The sequence below is a fragment of the Nasonia vitripennis genome, chromosome 2 (assembly GCF_009193385.2).
Source record: "Nasonia vitripennis strain AsymCx chromosome 2, Nvit_psr_1.1, whole genome shotgun sequence".
Taxonomy (NCBI): Eukaryota; Metazoa; Arthropoda; class Insecta; order Hymenoptera; family Pteromalidae; genus Nasonia; species Nasonia vitripennis.
Genome location: NC_045758.1, coordinates 15,389,017 through 15,409,629, shown reverse-complemented (window position 1 = coordinate 15,409,629; position 20,613 = coordinate 15,389,017). Strand labels below are relative to the sequence as shown.

At 45.9% G+C, this 20,613-nt stretch overlaps 1 protein-coding gene across 3 annotated transcripts in view; it reads right to left on the bottom strand.

Moving 5' to 3' along the window:
* LOC100121142 (PDZ domain-containing protein 2) overlaps nt 1–20,613 on the bottom strand; it is a 30,146-nt gene that overhangs the window by 3,917 nt on the left and 5,616 nt on the right. Inside the window, exon 2 of one of the 3 annotated variants that reach the window (XM_031922572.2) lies at nt 6,403–6,527. In XM_031922572.2, the coding sequence (XP_031778432.1) occupies nt 6,403–6,526 (124 nt within the window). In that variant the 5' untranslated portion in view covers nt 6,527. Of the gene's footprint in view, nt 1–144; nt 1,311–6,402; nt 6,528–20,613 lie in introns of those variants that run through there. The other 2 variants (XM_016987100.3, XM_008203997.4) reach the window with 2 other exon arrangements.

Below are 20,613 nucleotides of genomic sequence, written 5' to 3'. Positions count from 1 at the left end.
ATTATGCGAGCATGCTAATAACCAAGCAAATGCATTCGTTAGGCGAAAGTTTCGTCCGGCGCAAAAATGCCGAGATTACTTTGGCAGTCGGCATAGCAACGCATACACACACACACACACACACATGGTCGGAACGTTATTTACGTTTAACTATCTGTTCGAGGCAATCGACGCTGCCGCTCTTGGAATTCTCCGAGCGGGAAATCTGGGATATCCACTGCTGCTTCTGACTCCTATGCGGCATTTTCTCGGCGGAATGCTTTTCTCATCGAAAAATAAGCACCTCTTCCACTTTGTTATTTTTCTTTGAATTCCTCGGAAATTCGCGAGATAATGCAATAAAACAGAATTAAAACTGCGCGCTCGGCGTCGACACTCGGGAGGCAAATTTTCGAAGTGTTTTTCTTCTACAGCGACGTTTCACGACGCAGCGAGCGCGGGACTCTTATTTGCCGATGGAACTGTGTTCCGAGAATAATGCTTACTTCATCAAACGCGCAACTGAACCAACACGTCGCCGGTAAAAAAAACACGGAATGCAGCGAAATCGTCGCGCAACTCCAAAGAGTAAAACGTTTCTCGTTTCGATGAGATTTTTCTCTCCGGGCCTACAAGTCTCGGACGACCTTCCCGAGATTTATTTTCGAAGCCCCAAGTCTAAAAATAATCTGCTTTACAGAGAGCGAACAACAATCATACCTCGAGACTCACTCGGCCAGCACATCTTGAACATCCTCTGTGCAACAACGTTCAACACCGAAAAAACTGCACAACAATATATTCTCCAACTTCACATGTCAGCGGGGGAGCGGCAGCACGTCATTTACACGCACACAAGTTATCGAAATCGTCAACGTCCAGCGCACCTTCTCACGCGAGGCAGAAGCGCGAGACACTGAGCGTCGTAGGCGTCGCTCGATTTTTCGGCAACAACCGCATTGTCCGGGAGGCGCGGCGAGACTGGCGCCTCGAGCGTGACGGCCGCTGCGAGTCGCGCGCGCTCGGCACATGTAGCGTGTATAGAGGATGTGCGTAAGACACACAGGAAATCCGTGCGTTATACTCGCCTCTTGCTCTGCACGTCTTGAATGGAAGCAGAGCGACGCGGGAATGCTGCTTTCTTCAATGGGACCGCGACGTCTACTGCGGATGTGTTGGTTTCGAACGGATATGGAGCTGGCGCGTATTTACCATTCGAGCGATTTAAGTATAAGCGTTTCACTTTCTTTGGTTCTTTTGGCCATTTTGCTGAAAGCAATTACTTTCAGGTCGGGGATGGCCGATTGTATTGTCTGATCGAGCCTCGCCGTGATCTACTTAAAGACTGCACACTCACGCTTTTTCAGAACTCTTGCCAATATCTATATTGAATCACCGGTTTTTCTTTCGCGCGCCAAATGAGTCAGGCACGAGATACATAAAGAAAATAGATTGCATTAGTTGTCATCCTCTTGTATATGACTTGGGACGATTTGTCAAGTTTCGAAAAGATGGCGCAAAGATTTCAACTTTTTGAGAGTGATAAGAAGAGGAACCCAAATCTCGTTCTAAAAAGCTGCTTTATTATCAAAGTTATCTTGAAAAGTAAACGACCTCGTTATCTGAATCATAACCGGAGATAAGGTAGCTCGAGGTAAAGTGCATATACGGGCGAAATGTGATGTTTTAATCATCTCCGTTAAACGTTGAATAATAAGCGGCTCGTGTAATAGCACTTGTTTTCTAATGCGCTATTATAATGCGATAGTGCGAACTCCAAGATCTTGCGGAAGCTTGAAGATAAAGCCGATTTGGTGAATGATCATTATAATTACTAGAGGAATCGTCGCTCTTTGAATTAAAGTAAAGCGTTTGCAAAAAATGCAAATTGAAAAATTTGCGAAAAAAATATCATCGTCGATTTCCTCCAAACACCAGCCTGCCGCAGACGTAAAAAATCTAACGTAAAATGACATCAAAACCGAGAGCAAGTTAAAAATACAGGATTAACGATTATCTGGCCTAGCTGCCAACGACTACTACTATACGCGTATTATAGGCCCCCGCTCCATATTCCGAAAATAGGAGAGCGCGCGCGCGAGTTCAAGGAACTACTACACATTTTACGCGTACACGAGTTTTATTATACCTACGCTTTGGCGAAAGAGTGCGCCGCGAGTCTGGTTGACTAATCCACGCCGTCGCGGTTTTCCGGTCTAGCCTCACACACACGCGCATAACGCGGAGGTTGTTGCCCAGATTCGCGGGTCGACGCGCGCTGCCCTCGGCTCTCGACCAAATCGCTCGCTTATATGCGCGCACGTCGAGGCTGCGCTCTCGTATTGTACACCTGTCGCTTTTTCGTCGTCGTGGTCGTCGAAGGTAAACACGATTGCCGGCGAGGCTTAAAGCCCGCGAGGCGTCGTAAACTGCAAGGTTGACAATGAGGATATGCAGAATTTCTTCTTTTTTTTTCGATTGACCGATTTTCTTTATGGCTCTGGGTTGAAGGTGAGATTACATCCTGATGCGTGCGCGTATGCGGTGTGGAGATTTTTTGCGAATCGTTAAGTAGCTCTGAAACTGTGTATTATAATGATAATGATTAAACACCGATGTAGCGGAACGACCGGTGTACTCGTTTGGATCAAGGTAATTATAATCTTGCCATAACCGACTCATTCTACTTAAATAATTAACGATTCGTGCTATTTGACCATCGATAAATTTCTCCGAGGCAAAATATACAGCTGCCCAATTCAGATTTTCTCGCGCACATCTTCCGTGTACTGATAAAACACTACACACCTATTCATTTTCCCGGCGGGGCATGTCATTTGAAAAGTGTGTCGCTCTCGTTATACAATTTTCCTTCGTTAGCATAATTTCTCTCAAACGTATACGTCTGCCGCGTTCCAGCGTACGAATCACGATTCGCTTTTCAAAACTGTCACCTACATATCTCCGAGATCTCGGTGACCACAGCAACAATCACCCGGCAATCGCTCAGTCATCGCCGGCATTCCTCGTCGAAAGCTAAAAAACGCGTTTCCCCTTGAAAATCTCACGGCTGCAGCGGCTATACTTATATAGGAAGCGCGTGTTCACCGAGGCGAATCAACGTCCCTCTCTCTCTCTCTCTCTCTCTCTCTCTCTCTCTCTCTCTCTCTCTCTCTCGGGCGTAGTCCGCGTTCTCGGGAGGAAAAGTCCGGCTTTCCAAGCGGACTCATTTTTCCGGAGATCGGCGGGTAAGTGTGTCGCGCGAGAGTATACGGCTGCGACCCGGTATACGAGAGATGGAAAACCCGGGCGTTTTATGCGAGGAGTCGATATTATACACACCGCGCTGGAATTCGATGCACCTCGTTAGACTGCGTCGCGTTTTCGTGCGCTTTCTGTACGTAATCGCGCGCGCGCGCGCGCACTTTCCTATTTTCTCCATCCGGTCTTTTTCGTGACTTGCCGCGTCTGCGCGATCGTATAATGCGCTCATTTGAATATGCGCGAGCTGTTTTACTGCTGAAAAGGACGCTCTCGCGCTCACGGGTTAAATTGGGGAAATTCTCGAAAATGCTAGAGATTCCTTATCCGGCTGTTTGCTGGGAGCATGAAACCTTATGATTTTTCTTTAACAGTGCGGTTTAGATCGCTGGAGGATAAGTGCACGGCGTTTATAGCTAAACTTGGAAAGTACGTTCCGCATGCAACGTTGATAAATCGATATTGGTAAAAGTAACTGCGAAGCATTCTTAACTGAGATGAATCCGTAATTCCAAAAGTCGTAACCTTGGCATTGATTACAGCGCTCTAAGTGCGGCCGTTCGCTCATCACTCGTTAGAAAATAATTACGGATAGTAAAATCATGGGAAAGACTCTCGCGCTTTGGATACGCTCACTGCGCTGCGCTGCTGCATAAATTATGATTCTATATAGAAGTAAATCTCTGTGTTCTGATTGATGACACTAACATTATGTAATTATACACGCGCTGTATTCATTTAAACTTCTTTTCCTAGCTGTACCTGTTTGATACCTTTAAAGAGAGCTAATTTAATGACCATAATTCACGCAACGAGCACAAATTCTAAAATTCGTTCTACACGCGCGGCAATTTTGAAAATAGGAATAGCGAGTTAAGCGAGCGTTTAAAAATTCTCAAGTTTAAACAGTACACTTCAAGCTAAATAGAAGCAGGTCAGGCGACTTGGAAGGTGTGCGCGTGTGTGTATGCAGATCATTTGGCGTATACACAGAAACTCGCCGGAGGAGAATTTAAAGCAGCCTCTGTACTAAAAATGTCAAAAGTTGCTTGGGCTACGCACTTTTGGAATACAAACTTTCCAGTCACTTATACGTTTGTACGAAACCCAGTATTCGCTTCGCGTGTTAATTCCCCACAATTCGCAATGATTTGGCATTTCAAAGGCACGCACAAAGTTGGGAGCAATTTGCTTAGTATAGAAATTTCCGTAATGGCTTCGACGTTGTGAAGAAAGCTGACGCCGCAATCGCAGCAGGATGCGTTGTGTGCACGTAATAAATTTGAAATTGAGGCTTTAAATAAAATAGCGGTAAAATTATCGTATAAACATTATCTATGTTCCTCTATGTTCTTGCAAACAATGATATGCACGACGCTTTTGTACAGGTTTCTCGTACCGGAGAGTCCGCTTTCTCCCGATCGAACAAAAAGCCTGCAAGGACACGGCGTAAGTCGAGCAGTCGAAATCTAAAAAATCCCGGCGCGAATATCGACTCGAAGCGGCGCGTGTTACGTATCCATTCGCCGCAGCAGCGTATACCTGTATGCCGCACAATAGGTGTGTACCGGTCGCATAAATCTTCAAAGAGAGAGAGAGAGAGAAAGAGAGAGAAACCAGATAAATCTAGAATACTTAATGCCAGAAAATTTCTCGTTCTCCCCCTTATCTCTCACGCTCCGTGATGACTTTCTCGCGGGTACTCCTCGCTCGCGCTATCTCACGATATTCAGCACTGGCCAAGTCCAAGGTCGAGCGATAATTACGTGTGTATAAGCGGGTTCGTTCCTCGCGAGCAACGAATTTTTTCCTTGACTCGCTATTTCCCGGTATCGGCGAAGGTAAAGCCGTATCTGGGGGGCGTGAGTTGCGTGTGAAGCGCATCCATATCCAGCTGGCCGATGCCGATGTCTGTGTGCGCGCTTCGTGGCTTTTTTTCACGCTCGGTTGGTGCAAGGAGTAATAAAGAGAGAAGCGCCGAAAAACGCTCCCGACATCCGGTCGTGCGAGTGTGTAATTGATATTTTCTTGCGGTGAATCGGTAATTAAGTGCTCGGTTGTATGGAAACGGTTGGAAATAACTCGGTAACGTACGAAAATAGAACTCTCGTGTGCACGGAGTTGAAAGTTCGTCAGCCGAGCGTCAACTTGGCGAACTGTGAATTCGCGTCAGCGACTGACGTATTCGAGAGCGAAAATATCCCAAAGTTCATCGCGGATCGAGACAAAAGCGCCGTTAAAAAAAGGAACTGTCCGATACTTCATCCGATCGCCCGATCGGCTATGTGAGCGCCCACGCGAAAACGCCTCCTCTATACACTCTAGTGCCTTTCTTTTTTTCTTTTATTCCCGGGCACAGACAACGCAACGGATGAAATGTCACGCTGGCGCTGACTCAGTCGAGACGGCACTTACTCTCGTAGGCCTATACGCGGTATCGGCTCTCCCCTGACGTAGTAGGTACGCTGCAGGTCTTTAACGTCGGGGCAAAGTGTCGCTTTGCACCTGCCCACACCGAAGTAGCGCACACGTACACGGCGTACACAGAGGAAATCGGTTATTGATCCGACGACGAGCTCGGGTTTCGACCGAATCAGCGAACTGTGCATTGCGCGCGCGAGAGAAGGCGGCAGATACTGTAGAGCTGCTGATTTTTTTTTTCGCGAAGCCACCGCCGAGCCAATTCGAGTTAGGGAGCCTCAAGGGAGGGAGATTTACAATGGGTAGAGAGAAGTGCGAGGCTCGATTGAAATAGGATCGCGTGGGATTTCGAGAGCGAATTGTGTCTGCTGCACAGTCGGAGAAACTCGTTGTGGATATAGGTGGGTAAACTCGTTTTTTTATTATCGGCTTTGGCGCCTTGTCGCCGTTGTTTCGACTGGAAATTAACGCTTTGTGCAGCGTGTTTGCCGTCCGTTCGCCGTCCTAGTGTCACGATAATCTATTTTCGAAATAATGTTCTTTTTCCAAAGGAGAAACCATAAGGTGTTATCGTAAACATCATCCTTCCGCATACCTTAGTGCAAACATTCGCGAAGCAGCGGATTATTAACGATTTAAAAGTCGTCGAGCCCGCGCGGCATCCCTCAAAGATCACCAAGCCAGATAGAATCGCGCAATTTACAGGAGGTTCAGCCAAGGCTGTGTGTATGTGTGTCTTACCTCGGAACTTGGAGACGGCGAGAAGCCGAGGCGAGGCGACTTCCGGGTTCTCATCTACGTCGGTCCGCAGAGGACTCAGGCTCAGGAGTCGCGGAGCTTCCGTGTGGGTTCGAAACCAGCGCATCCTGTAACAAAAGCGTTGAGGGAATGTGTTAAACTGTGAAAGTGATTATTTTTCATTTCGTCGATCTTGTTTCGTAATTAATACTACGCTGAGCGTTGACTGATTACGCCGATGTGTATCGATAGAGCTAAGAATGTTTTGTAAGGCTATTATTAAGATTCACTCTTAAAGATTTTATTAATAAAGTCAAGGCTAAGATACAATGTAAGCTATGTACGCATGAAAGTAAATTGATAACCGAAGCATTTTTTCAAGAGCCTTATCGAGAAACGTCACTTCTAATCTTGTATAAATACAACGGAAAGCGCGTATAATTAACGCTCGAGATTGATGCCCCTCATGAATAACACACTGGACACGAGGAATTGCGTCACTGCACCTCGACTTTTAAAGAAAAAAACGCACTCATAAATCTCCCGTATCAGACCATCTAAAATCCGAATCACAATATCAACAGCGGAGCATATTATACAGGTTTATAATTCGCGACTTGCGCAACGCGAATATCATAGCGCACTATACGCGTCGAAGCGTATTATAGAAAGTAAATCCGAGCTCTTTCGCGACCGGCTGAGCGTGAAGGAAAACCGAAAAACGACGCGAGAAGCTGCCCGCGAGTGTATGTGCTTATCTCTCTTTCTTCGACGTATAAATTTCGCAGATAATTACGCGACGGCTTTTCACCGCGTGGACAATGATAAAACACTCCGCTCTCGCGATAAGCATCTATACACACCGATTATACGTACGTATAGGTATACGCTGCATGCAGACTTGCACGTATACGCGAAATTTCCCCGAAGCGAAAAAAAGCCGCATACAAGCCATTATATTGATAATAACTCCACTCGAGAACGCGGCATTCCGGTCGCGTGGCCCCGCGGTGATTAGCAGGGCCGCGCGCGCTGCAAAATTCGCCTATAGGTATAAGTGTGCAGAGAACATAGCGCGCGCGAAAGGCGCAAAAGTCAATATACCAGGGCATATCTCGCGCACTGCTTTATTATCCCGCGAAGGCTGCCTGCGCACGGCAGCTCTCGCTCTTATCTCCGGCGCTTTTTCTGCGCGTGTAGCGTTTCGACACTCGCGCGCCGGTACCTGCTGCTGCTACCGTTGAACGAATTCCGCCTGGTGCACGGAGAAAGATATAGAGCTGATGCTAGAGAGACTATACGTGCGACGAAGTTTTCGAATTCTCTCTCGGGGGCTGATTCGATAGATGTGATTTTTCAATGTTGCTGTCGTTTGTTATAAGAGCGTTTTCTCGCGGGTGTATTGTGACGATAAAATTTATATGCGGTGTGCGGCTGTCGCCAGCTCGTGTTTTGTTAATAAAGTTTTTACGAGCCTCGCCACGCGCGAGCGCGATTACGTCGAGATAAGTTATTTCATTTGTTTTATACGGTGCTGCAGGTTTTTTCGAGTTTTTTTTAGCACAGTTGAAGTTACGCTCTAGTGCAGTGCAAACATTGCGAGGTTTATAGGCACACACGTGTATAAGGGAAGAATTAGCATTCGCAGGTGCTGGCGAGGTCTGATTCCGATAGTCCTTCTGGCTGGACATTGTATTATCCATTTTGCAAAACCGATATTTTTATGGAAGCGTATAGAGGTTTACTCGGTAGTCGTAGAACATGTTTCTACAAATATGCATGTAAATAATAGTGCACAGTAGCACGTATAGCTTATTCTTCGAAAGATTCAATAAACACGAAGCCCAATTACTTTTCGTAATCTACCGCGATTAGCAAGTGTTAACTCAGCGCAATCTAAATACTTTCACACACCACCTGTCGTGCATAATCATTTCTAGGCCTAACTATGCATGCTACTGCAGCGAGGAAATTATGTTTCGTGCGTGTCTTTTCACAACCGCTTATCATATATGGAAAACAATGGCGTATTTACAATGACGTCCGCGACGACACTGCGACAATGCGTGACACTCGATATATACTTATATAATACTTAAATAATACGCGAACGTCAACTTTTCAACAATTTCATGACATGCAAAAATTAAAGTCTTCGATACTCGCGTTCGCGCCTTCCTTATACCACACGGAACCCATAAAAAATTTCCTCCAACTTATGCCAGATGGTTAACGCGTTTACAGACACCTCAGCTTTTCCAATAAACAGCCGTGTAGTGCCTCGAACAAAGCTGCGGCAACCTTAACGGAACACCGAAGCCTTTTCTTTTTGCGCGCGCACTTTATTGAGTTGTTAACCCGAATTCGCGCCCCCCGCACGCGGGAAAATTACGAGCGGCGACGATACTCTGCTGAGCTGGCCAATAAACGCTACACCGTTGTTCGACTTCTTACGGCCTCTCTCGCAGCTGTATGGGCCTGATGCAGACTTTGAGAGAGCCTACGGAGAGGATCTCTCTCGGGAGGAGACAATGGATTTGGCGTTCCGCTTTTGGGAGGCGCGTCCGAGAGCTTTGTCTTGGACTGCGAAATTTACGGACTGGTCCAACGCGGCGATACCGGTATACACGGCGGTGACTCGAGTCGCAATGCGGAGATAATAAAACGAAAATATATCCTCGGGAAAAGTTTATGCGGCGATAGTTTTTGTTAGTGCTTAGATCGTTTTTACTCTCGGTTATATAAATTCGAACTTTAGTTCTCTCAGTTCCGTTTTGTCGATGCTTTATGTAATTGTTTCAATAATAACCGCGGTGAAGATCGATATTAACCGTTACGGTTAACTATAGGGGGATAAGCGCCGCGAGTGAGTTCAAAATTACATTTGATGATCTCGTAAAAGATAATTGCGGCTCATCAATTTTCCAATCATTTAGAGTCGAGATTTCGGACTTTTATGCTTCCCGAGAAGAAATAACGCCGAGGTTTAAGGTCCTGATTAACCCTTTCGGTTCAACGGTTCCCTTGTGATATTTCATGGCGCGTTAATTAAATATGAATGATACGTAAATTAAGGAATGAAAAAGTGAGTGGTTGGTTAATACAATCGGTGAATTTCCGACATTATACTTATTTTGACTAATTTAATTTTACAAGGAAAAAACGATTTTAGATAAGAAAAAGTATTCAACACTGCTAGCGACTCGAGTATTTCTAGCGGTGTAAAATTCCAATACGGAAGTAGTTGCGTTATTTTGTTAAAAGCTGACGTATTTTCCAAGTATTTACAAGGTTACGTAAAAATTGATTATAATACAAACAAATAATAATGTGCCCAAGATAGCATCGCGCAAATTTTACTCTCTAATAGTCCATTTTTCGAAAAGCAATATTTCTATGCAACTGTCTTACGTAAAGCCTACATTCCATCGCAAAAACAACATCTCTGCGTGTGACAGAAGGACATAAATATATGCGCGCACGCGTTTCATTCAGGAAAGCATTATAACGAGCTAAGGCGGAACTATGGAGAGGCTGAAAAAAGTCTTCGACTCCTACAACGGCTATAAATCATATCGACCCCGATAAAAGGTTAGAGGCTTCGTACGGACGCTCATAGGAGTCGGCGAATCCTCTATTGAAAGCTTATAGATCACGGATACACTTTCACAACGGGCTGCAGACTACTCTCTTACGTAATCTTAATTAACACGACTATTGGAAAGCACTGTTACATCTCGATATATAACGATAATTGGCGAACAATGCTTCATTAGAACCGCACGAAAAAATGTAAAACAGCAAGCATGCAGCTCTGCGGCATTAAAAATGCAAGCTCAAAAAATCGATCGCCTTAGTCATCGCTATGCATTATAATACTCCAAACTAAGCTTTTTCGAAATCCTTCCATCATCGATCCAATTAACGCCACGTAGTCACTCAATCGAGTTGCGCAAAACGCGCGCGAGCACACACTCATGGTATATCCCCACGATATCACGCTTGCGACTCAGACCGAAAGTCGCTCCGCAACGATTATGCAAATGACTCGCATAACATGACATCGGCTCGTCTCTCGGGACCCCGAGCCTACAAGGGTTTTCGGCTCTACACCTCCTTTTCTCTCTCTCTCTCTCTCTCTCTCTCTCTCTCACACTCACTCGTACAGCAGTCTCTCGTATAAAGGCGTACGAGGAAACTTTCTCCGCGCGAGCTCGAATATTATGCGCTCCACGCGCGGAGACTCACTCGATGGCCGAGTTATTCCCCTGCGAGCGCAGCCCGACTCGTTTTCACTTTCCATCGCGAGCGCGTCCGTCGCGCCCAATCGTGTTGTATCGACGTTGTATCGCTGCACTGTGTATACTGCATAGCGGTAGTAATAATGGCGATGGATTTTAATGAGCCGAGCGTTTTTGCGAGCGACTCGTTGTGGAAACCGATCGCAGTCGAAATCACGAGCTGGATTAGCCCGTTTGGCGCTGATGGGGAATGTTTCATTACCCTTTGGCGTTTGATCGAGTCGCATTACGTTGTTTGCCGTAGATATCACGAGTGTGTTGCGTAAAATCTTCCGTGGAATGGAATTTTCGTCCGGTTTGTGAAAACCGATCGCGCATCTCTATCAATTAAGCGCATCAAGGCTCATCAGTGGGCTAAAAGGTGGATCTCGCGCGATTGTATTCATATTGAAATGTGCGCACTATTACGAATCGTGGGCTAATAAACATACTTACGTCGGCATGAATATTACTCGGGCATGTTGCGGAGACTAGTTAATATTCGAACAAACGTTTCGAAAGTCGCGCACGCGCGTTTTACATTTGAAAAATTATTCAAAAATTGACGGCCGTTGACGCAACGAAACGAGCGATATAATAACAAACCAGATGCCAGTCGCGGCGCCGACTGCAGTAAAGCACGTAACGAAATGTTCATGTAAGAATTCAACGAAAAGCAGCCTCCCACCGGGAGAAACCGTGCGCTGCTGCATCTGTACCGACATATAAGATATAGTCGTATATAGACTCGTGCCTCAATCAAGAACTCGCCTAAGGATTCGAAGAAAATATCCGGCAAGCTCTATCCGCAAAAATGAGCGATTCAATTAAAAAGCTGTTACTCCAGCTACACAGAGAGGAAGGACGAGCCGCAAGAAGTTTCTCATTTCCTCCGCCTGTAAACACTCATATAGCAGCAGCATATCCTGCCTGTCTCCCAACAAACTCGCGCGCGATATTATATCCTCCTGTCGAAGCTCCTCACACATCCGACTGCTGCATCGACTCTTGGCGAGAGTGACTATCCGGCACAGGCCATATACTCCGAAACGAGCGCGCGAGAGAAAAAAGCGGCGGCGCAGACGAGAAAAGCGCCCAAGGCGAGAGAAAGAAAGAGTCGACCGGTCAGCTTCTGAAAACGCCGATACCGGCCGTCTCTCGCTCTCGGCTTTGCAATCGAGTGGTGCGCCGGCCGGGCTGTATAACGAGCGGACTTGACGCGTTACGCGGAGAGCAGACCGGCGCACACACGCGATTTATTTCTCTCTCTCTCTCTCTCTCTCTCGAGAGAGAGAGAGAGAGAGAGAGAGAGAGAGAGCGAGAGTGGAGGATCGGGAGGAAACCGCTGCTCCTGTATATGCGCCACTTAACGAGTTGGGATACTATATATGTATACATGTATATATGTATATCTCTGCACGTCGCGTCCGCGCTTTATTAAAAGCTGGAAACGCGCTCTGATGGTGTAATTAACCTTTTCTCGTTAAACTGCGACGCGATATTCATTTTTTAAACATTTTTTTACCGGCGCTTTCGCCTTTGATTTTAACGCGCGGATGTTCGTTTTACTCTTGCTTTTTGGAGCTGCAGCGCTCTGTATTTTTACTCGGTCACGCGTGCGTGCGGTTAATGGATTTATGTAATTGCCTCGTCGTCCTGCTACCGATCTTTATCCCGGCATAATTGAGATTACGATGATGTTGGAGCGGTTGACGAGTATTTTTAGATCAGCTGGTCGGTATTATTTCTTTGCGGCGCCTGCGTGTGGATTATAAGGCGCTACGGACTAGGGGCGACGGGGAAGCCCTAGATGGCGCACACGGAAACGCTATGTGGAGATGAGAGAATGCGGCGATGTTATATTTGTTTGGATAACGTGGGTCGATTCTCCTTTTACGACGAGTGGAAAGAATTCGGTGTGGTAAGACATTACTCAATCGACTTTACTGTAAATACTTGCAAATTCACGTTTTACCGTTTACCTAAACCAGAAATTCTGAGGCGTCGATGGACACCGCTTCTTAAAACTATCACTCACGTTCGTCGCGTTGCTGTGTGTACTGCAGTTGACTCTCGTTTATTGAATTCGGTCATGTCAAATCAATAAAGATGTCAGGAGTCGAGAACCGCGTGAGTTACTCCGCCGGGAGTTTTAAGCACTTAGTCACTGGCTTTGATACCATCTCTCTTTGAATAGTAACAGTCCATTATACCCCATGAAAAAAGCAGTATCGTTACAGTTATATACATCCTTCTCGGAACGAATCCCTGACAAAAAATGCCTTTGTATTCACCAAATGACAAGATCGGATCAACTACATCCAGACACTGCTTGTACGAACGAACTGTATAAGAAGCGTATATTGGAGTGTCAAGGTGTAAAGTTCTTTTTTACAACTGCAGGCACGCGTTGCATTGCTCAGGAATGCCTAGCTTTCTAGGCAAGTATTCGCTGGAGTTCTCTAATTGAATTTAGCGGTTTATTATATTTATGATTGCGACAATCAGACGCACCGCTATCATTTTCGGCGATAATGAGTTCTTGATCTCTCTAAAAAAAAACATTTCTATTCGGTTTTTTGTACCATTTCGCTTTCTCGAAGTGAAAGTGCAATGCTCCATTAGAGTATATGGTTACAGATTAAAATGGTCGAGAAAAAATCGATTGAATTACACACTACGACGTCAAATTAAGATAGATTGAATAAATATTCCTCGGTACTTTTTCCATCGGCGCTGCGCACGAGATAAATGAGTGATTTACGTTCGGTACACCGAGTGGAACAGCGGATTTATGTAATTCACGCTTCGTTTCGCTGAAAAAGTTCACGAGGAACGATATGCGTCATTTTTTTCATGGAGTTAAGTAGCATATAAAAGCCGCAATGCCGTTGTGCAATAGGTGCATTGAGCAAGAATTAATTGGGTGCGAGCATTTTTGTTTTCGATCGTATAGAAATACGTTTGGATCCGAGAGAGCCCGCGCGTAATATAGCACTCGCACGCGACTTGCATAAATTATTCATAATTATAATTGGAAAACAAGCGTTTCACGACTCGAAGTGTTCGCGGTGTATATAGTAATTCATTATTTATGAATTTTTCGTATAGTTGTACTTTCTGATCCTGACTTTGAGAACAAAAACAACATTCTTTCCTGTAATTCCGATAACGACGTTACGAGAGGTGTTGAATAAATTTTTCTTTATCGTTATTTATAGTTTCTACCAGTCTACGCAGAATCGGCTGAAAACTAATCACGCGCGCACATAGACGCCGCAAAATATACACGATCCATCTCCGCGCGAGAGAGAAGTGTGATATAACTGGTATATAACTCCATTAAAAATTATCCTACACTCGAGCGGGAACCGTCTACCCGCTGCGCATCGCATCAATCATAACTATATACAGTTAAACGCTTACGAGGATGGGGAGAGAACGAAATGAAACGCCGAGGAAGAGTCTCTCGATTAGCTGGAAAGTGAGTCGACGAAGAAATTCACGAAATTCCGCGCACATACACCAAGCGCTTTGCTAATTAATTTGAAGCCTCGCAGAGTCTCTACTTTCCATATCAGAAATTCCGGGGGGAGATCGTTAACCAAAACAAAAAAAAAATCATTAGAAAGCGATCGTTTCCTCCGTTTTCACCTTCGACGAGAGTTTCGCACCACTGATGGCAAAAACCGAAGCGCTATGCAGGTGCAGAATAAATGAGCTTACTCTCAGGAACAAAAGCATATTAGAAATAGATGAGATTTTGCGAGTGCGCGGTAGGGGCAAAACGATTTCTTCTCTCCTCAGATTGATAAAAATCAATGTCGGGCCAGTGAAAGTTCGAGTGCGCGCCAGTTCTAGTTGTGAGGAGCTTTTCACTTGCGCTCGCGCGGAGATTTGACGAGTAAATATTTACCGTTCATAGAAGGATATTGTAATGCATCGTACGATAATTATACGCGACGCACCGAAATGCAGCCAAAAAGCGCAGCGAAGCGCGTTAACTCATTGTCCCCGATATCCTTTCTCCCGGACGGCCGCGTACGCAATATAAACGCAAACCGCAATAAGCCACCGCGATGAAAAGCCGTAGCGAGCAATTAAAGCATTCCCCAAATTCTTCTCTCATATGCGTATACGATCCCCCTCAGTCCGGCGGCGCGGTAAGTTCATCAAGGCCGTACTCCGCACACACACACACACACACACACACACCTCTTAAATGCTTACTCGAGAGAAAGAGAGCCGAGCGCGCGTCTACATAACGAAAAGAGAGGAAAAAAGGAGGAAGTGCTGCTGCGCAGAGAGTACCAGAGCTGGCAGAGAGCGAGAGGAGGTCCTTTTATTTCGGTCCGCTGCTGCTGCTGCAGGCATTTGACGAGTGAGAGCGGCATGCCGGGCATTCCGCGGGGTCGACTAAGCATCGCGCGTTGCAGCGACTGGACCGCGAGTCCCTCTCTCTCTCTCTCTCTCTCTCTCTCTCTCTCTCTCTCTCTCTCTCTGTGGGTAGCCGAGAGCGTTGCTGCAGTGCGCGCAGAGCGATGATCGAAGGTGCGTGTGCTCCGACCTAAGGACAAGAGCGAGAGAGAGAGAGAGAGAGAGAGAGAGCCCAAGGTCGTCGCTTGAAAGGGAACGAGACGACACGCGCGCGCACGCTCACAAAGACGAAGCGTCCCTTTGCTCGTCCTGCGAGAGATTTATATTTGTCGTGTCTATCGCGATCGTATACGCGTGTGTTTATGCGTGGAAATTGTTTATGACGTATGTATAAATATACAGGCGGTTTTTGCCAAGGATTGTCGCACCGGCAGCTTTATTATATGAAAAGTCCTCGCGCGCGGTCGAAGTGATAAACCGTCTGACCTCGACGCGCGTGCCTGGCATCTTTCACTCGTGCTCGATGCTGCAGGCATTTACCTTGCGCGCGCGAATTCTTCATATTATAATGTGCGCGTTTCGCCGAAGCTTTTTCTTCTACATCTTTGCTGAATCAGAGAACAATTTGATGCATTACGCTGCGGCGTTGCGACATTGGCAAGTCGATGCGTTTTGTTTAAACTTTTGCTGGTTTCGCCGAGCTGTGCTATACACACACACACACACAGACATCTATTACGATTCCAGGCAGTTACGCAATTGGATTCCCGTCCCACGTACGTCGACACGCGAAAGATTTTAATTTCGCGCGCGCGCGCCATAAAATTTCTCCTCGCGCGCATACTTATAGCAGCGGGACAGAGAGAAAAATGGCGAGGGCTTTGATTTATCGCACGCTTTGAGTGAGTTATGCCGGCGTTGACTGAACAAATTTCCTGAGTAATTTTCGTTTTGCCCGGGAAAGATTTAAATCTATTAAATTTTAAGTGGATAAAACGTAGTGCGAGCTGTAGGACAGGGTGTTTACATCGTGTGGAGGAGAAGAAGAAGGGAGCTTTGGTTTTTTTTATATTCCGCATTGATGGAAATAAAGGATGATGCGACGACGGAAGAAACATTTATGCTTTTCTGTCTTACGAGATGTCTATTATATTACACATGCGCGTATTTCACGATCACGGTTCGAAAGAATGAATACATCTACGAAAGCTTATAATTGCTGACCCATGAATTCCTGATCGATCATTTCGAACGTCATCCAATGTACGTGCCCAACGCCTCACATTGATGCAAGCTGTTCTCCGATATTTTTCTGCACTGAAAAAAAAACTGAATATTCTTTCACAATGATACTGTATTATAATACTCCGTTGCATCAGAAATCATTCGATTTCAGTGTAAAAATATTCCTCGAAAACGGAATAGCCCCGCGTCACGCATCGAGTACACCTCCATCCACGAGAGCTTGCTGGACCGTTGCAGTAGTAGAAATAAACCGATATATCTATACATACACAAGTGTACGCCATTCCCAGCGTTGTTCCGACTGCAGCATCCTTTTGCGATGCTGCGAGTACATCCGCGCACCGCCAAGTGCTTCACCTCCGCACGCGAGAGAGTAAGGATACAGCATTTATCGCCCGAGAGACGGTCTGCTCTCTCTTATCCGCGATGGCTTATCGCGGGTGGAGAGGAAGGAAAAAAAATTTTATCGGGGGAGCCGAGCAAGCCGAGTTACTTTCCGCGAGCGAGCGCTAAGTGCTCTCGGCGGGAAGGACCGAGAGCGTAGAGAAACTTTGTTTGGAGGTCGTTTCAGGAATTTCTTAATTATGCGGCGAGTGCATAAGTCCTGCCTTGGGCGCACTCTATCTCCCTCGTAGCGGCCGACTGAGCGAGAGGATGCTGGGAACGGAATATGGAATTTCTGCTTCAAGCTCTCTTCGTGTAGTTTCGTCGGGATTTTCGTTTTGGTCGCGGAGCCTGCGCCGAGATTCGCGCTGGGAAATCGCTACGAGCTTCTGTACTCGATCATCGCTCGGAATATATATTTCGGTGATTCAGAGGATCGTTCTGCTGTGTAGTGATTCAACTTTTCTTACTCACGTATATAATTGAGATTTGACGTTCCGCTGGACCTGTGAGCTTGTGCGTGTGTAATACCAAATGATCAAAGAATTATACAACGATATAGACGAATTAACCGAAGACGAATGCGTCGGAAACCCGTTAAAGGGCCCAATTTACCACGTAAACACAATTACGCGTATGATCGTATCGATCCTCTTCGCATAATTAACGCGCTGGCGATTTTATCGCGGTTACGCGAGAACTGACTCACGCACCGACATCCCGTATACACTCGGGCACATTCGAGACATTGAGGAAAAGGTCCAGCTTCTGGTCGGTGGCCGCGCGATGACGTCAGAGTGCCTTCTGCGATTGTGAAAAGACATTTAATAATGCCTCCTCCTCGGAACATCGGGCTCGCTCGCGCGCGCGAATAAATTAAACGAATAAATTTTCGGAACCTCCGAAATTAGTTTTTGAAAGGCTATATAATGTCTTTGCGCTCGATTAATTTTCCGCGGCGCTCATTATACTCAGAATATTCCGAGAAGCCGAGGGTGAACGAACGAGTTGCGTTGATTATCTAAATTGTTTGCGCTTCGTAATAATGCTTTGAGTTTATTATCATGGTTGGCTTGCAAATTTTTTAATTAGCGTCCATATTATGTACTGGAATGACTATTGGGAAAGCGCGCGGCGAGCAAACGCATTTTGAAGGATTCCAGAATCGTTAATTACAGCCTATGCGCGAGCGGTTGATAAATCCTCGGTCGCGAGATAAAAGACTTATGCGTTGTACACAATGTTATCGTAACGCAGTGCGCATCGCGCAAAGAATCGGTATTTTGCAAAGTCTCAAAACCGCAATCCCGTGAGTTTGAAGCTCGTAATTATAGATTACACCGCGCGCGATACGAGAGTCCGTTTAAAAGCACATTTCCAAGCCGTTCTTCACTGCGCTGCTACTTCACTTTATACCACTCACGCGTCAAATTAATCCGTCAGGATTGTACGTATACGCGTAAGGGGCGAAACAAGTCAATCAAATCTCCCGCCGAGAGTTTACGCTCGAGCACTTGCGTACATGTGCCAGTACGTACACTTCACACGACAACACATCTCTATCTCTGATTTCCAAACATCAATCCGATCTCTCTCGCGCCCGGAGACAATGCCCTCGTAAAACTACCGAAGGCGAGAGAAAAGCTGAATTAATCAACCTGTCGCGCGGACGGAGATGACAGAATTTATACTTCCGACGACCCACCGCCTCGCGTGTATTTATTTGTATAGAAACTCGCGGCTGCTTTCTTTTCTCTCGCGCGCACCGATGTGTCGTTCCGTTCTCCGCCCGGAGCGGAGAAAAACTCGCGCCGTGACTGATTCGAATACACACGTACACAGAGAGATATCACATCGCGGTCTGCGGTTTCTCCGACGACGATCAAAGTTCAACTCGGCTGCAGGGACGTTACCACTAACGTACGTCCCTTTGGCTGTACAGGAGATGGATGTTATAGGCGAACGTTGCATCAGCCCGTTTGTGGGAGTGTTTGTAAATATCGGATACGCTGTACTTGAAAAATATACTGAGTTTCTTTACGAGTTAGCTTGAGTGTGGCGCAATGCCCATCCCCTTGTATTATTGGCGATTGATTTTGAAACAATTCTTTTAATGTCTTTGTTCGATGGTTAACCGATCGTTAGGTCTTTTAAGAATCGATATATTTTTCCGCTGGAATGGTGTACACACAAGGAGTAATTACGCAAAGCTTCAGTGGTATTTAGTACCTTCCGCTGTGTATATTATTTCTTTTTTCACCCGCGAGTCTACACCGGAGGTTTGATTGCAGCCGATGCGAGTACGGTTATGTTTTTTTTTATTTCGAGGGCAACGTATTTTTCACTCTTAATTTTATTTAATGAATCATAAAATGGACAGACCACCGGCATGCCTCTAAATTTTTTTTTTATTACTGTTCCACATCTACCATATAAGCAGTAGAGTTATGATGAGTCAGCGTTATTCTTCGATCTTAGATACAGCGCTCCATTAGTAAGTGCTACATTTTGTATCCATTAGAGAACGAGATCTGGGCTTCGGAATTCGACGATTTCCACTACAGCTGGAGAGTACGTCGTTAAATTGATTATTTTCATCGTCTCCAAACAAGACACAAGCGGCGCTAATGGTTCGCCAGGCACTTTGCAATATGAAAAACGATTAACAACCGATTCACAAAGATCGGTAGGCACAGAAGTAAAAATCGCAAGCCTTCGCGCTTCGCCCTTTTACGTTGCATAAAAACCCAAGTTCCATAGAGAGCATCGCCACACATCGCTGGGTAGATCTGATTTCGCTCGATCGCGATACCGATCTCCGCGTCGCCGATCGCGTGTACGCCGCGCACGCGGATTATGTTGTGCTCTCGTATTTTACTATACACATCCCCAGCGCCTATATCTACAAGCGGCAGCAGCGGGATATGGATTACAGCCTCGCTGCTGCCGCTGCCCAGGAAGCGTGAGTCCATCCACGTCGGCAGCTGCAGCGCTGACCACTGCAGCGGTGATAACGGGACGAAACTCGGGGGGAAAAAATCTCGTCTACTATACGGTGTTCGCACCGCGCTCTATACAGAGGCGCGAGCCTTTACGATTATACGACGCGTGTATAGGTGTGGATACAGGAGCAGATGGAAAAACCGTTCTGTTGCTCCGTTTTTGCGGTTCCCCGCGCGCGTCTCTGCCAGACGGGAAAACACGCGTAATACGTGAAATCTGCGCGTGCGAGAGTATACGGTAGAGAGATAGATAGATAGATAGATAGATAGAGAGAGAGAGAGAGAGAGAGAGAGAGAGAAAGAGAGAGAGAGAGAGAGAGAGAGAGAGAGAGAGAGAGAGAGAGCTGATAGCTGCACGGCTAGACCAACTGGGCGTGGTTCGCGTCGGGTTTCTCTTGCATGCATCGCTATGGCTCGTTTCTATTATGGGGATGACGTTTTAACAGTTATTTGTTAGACTATACGTCGCGATTGCGATGCTCGTTGGATTGTATATTACGGCTCGCTAGTGGAATAATAAACATGGTTTATCATTCGGCTAAACGTTGGTGTATACGAATTAATGTTTGCAAAGAAATCGGTCGGTATAATGAGAATCCTTCTTTATGAATCGGGAATAAGAAGCTTGATTTGTGTTTATGTTTTCTGATCGACCGTGAGAATAATTTTATTGGCTTCTATATTATAATAATCATTGGATTTTAATGAATTCTGCGCCAGTCATACACAGCAGTAATACTCGATTCATATTTCCCGTCTATCATAGAAATTTAACTGGTAGCCTCAGCTGAAAATCTCGCGAGCCTCGTCGAACTTATCCGAAGATCAAGATTCGAATTCCTTCCAGAATCTAACTGAACTCCGGCTTGAAAGTTCAAGCGAAGCTAAGAATAATTTATATCACACACGAATCTCCTCAGAAATGC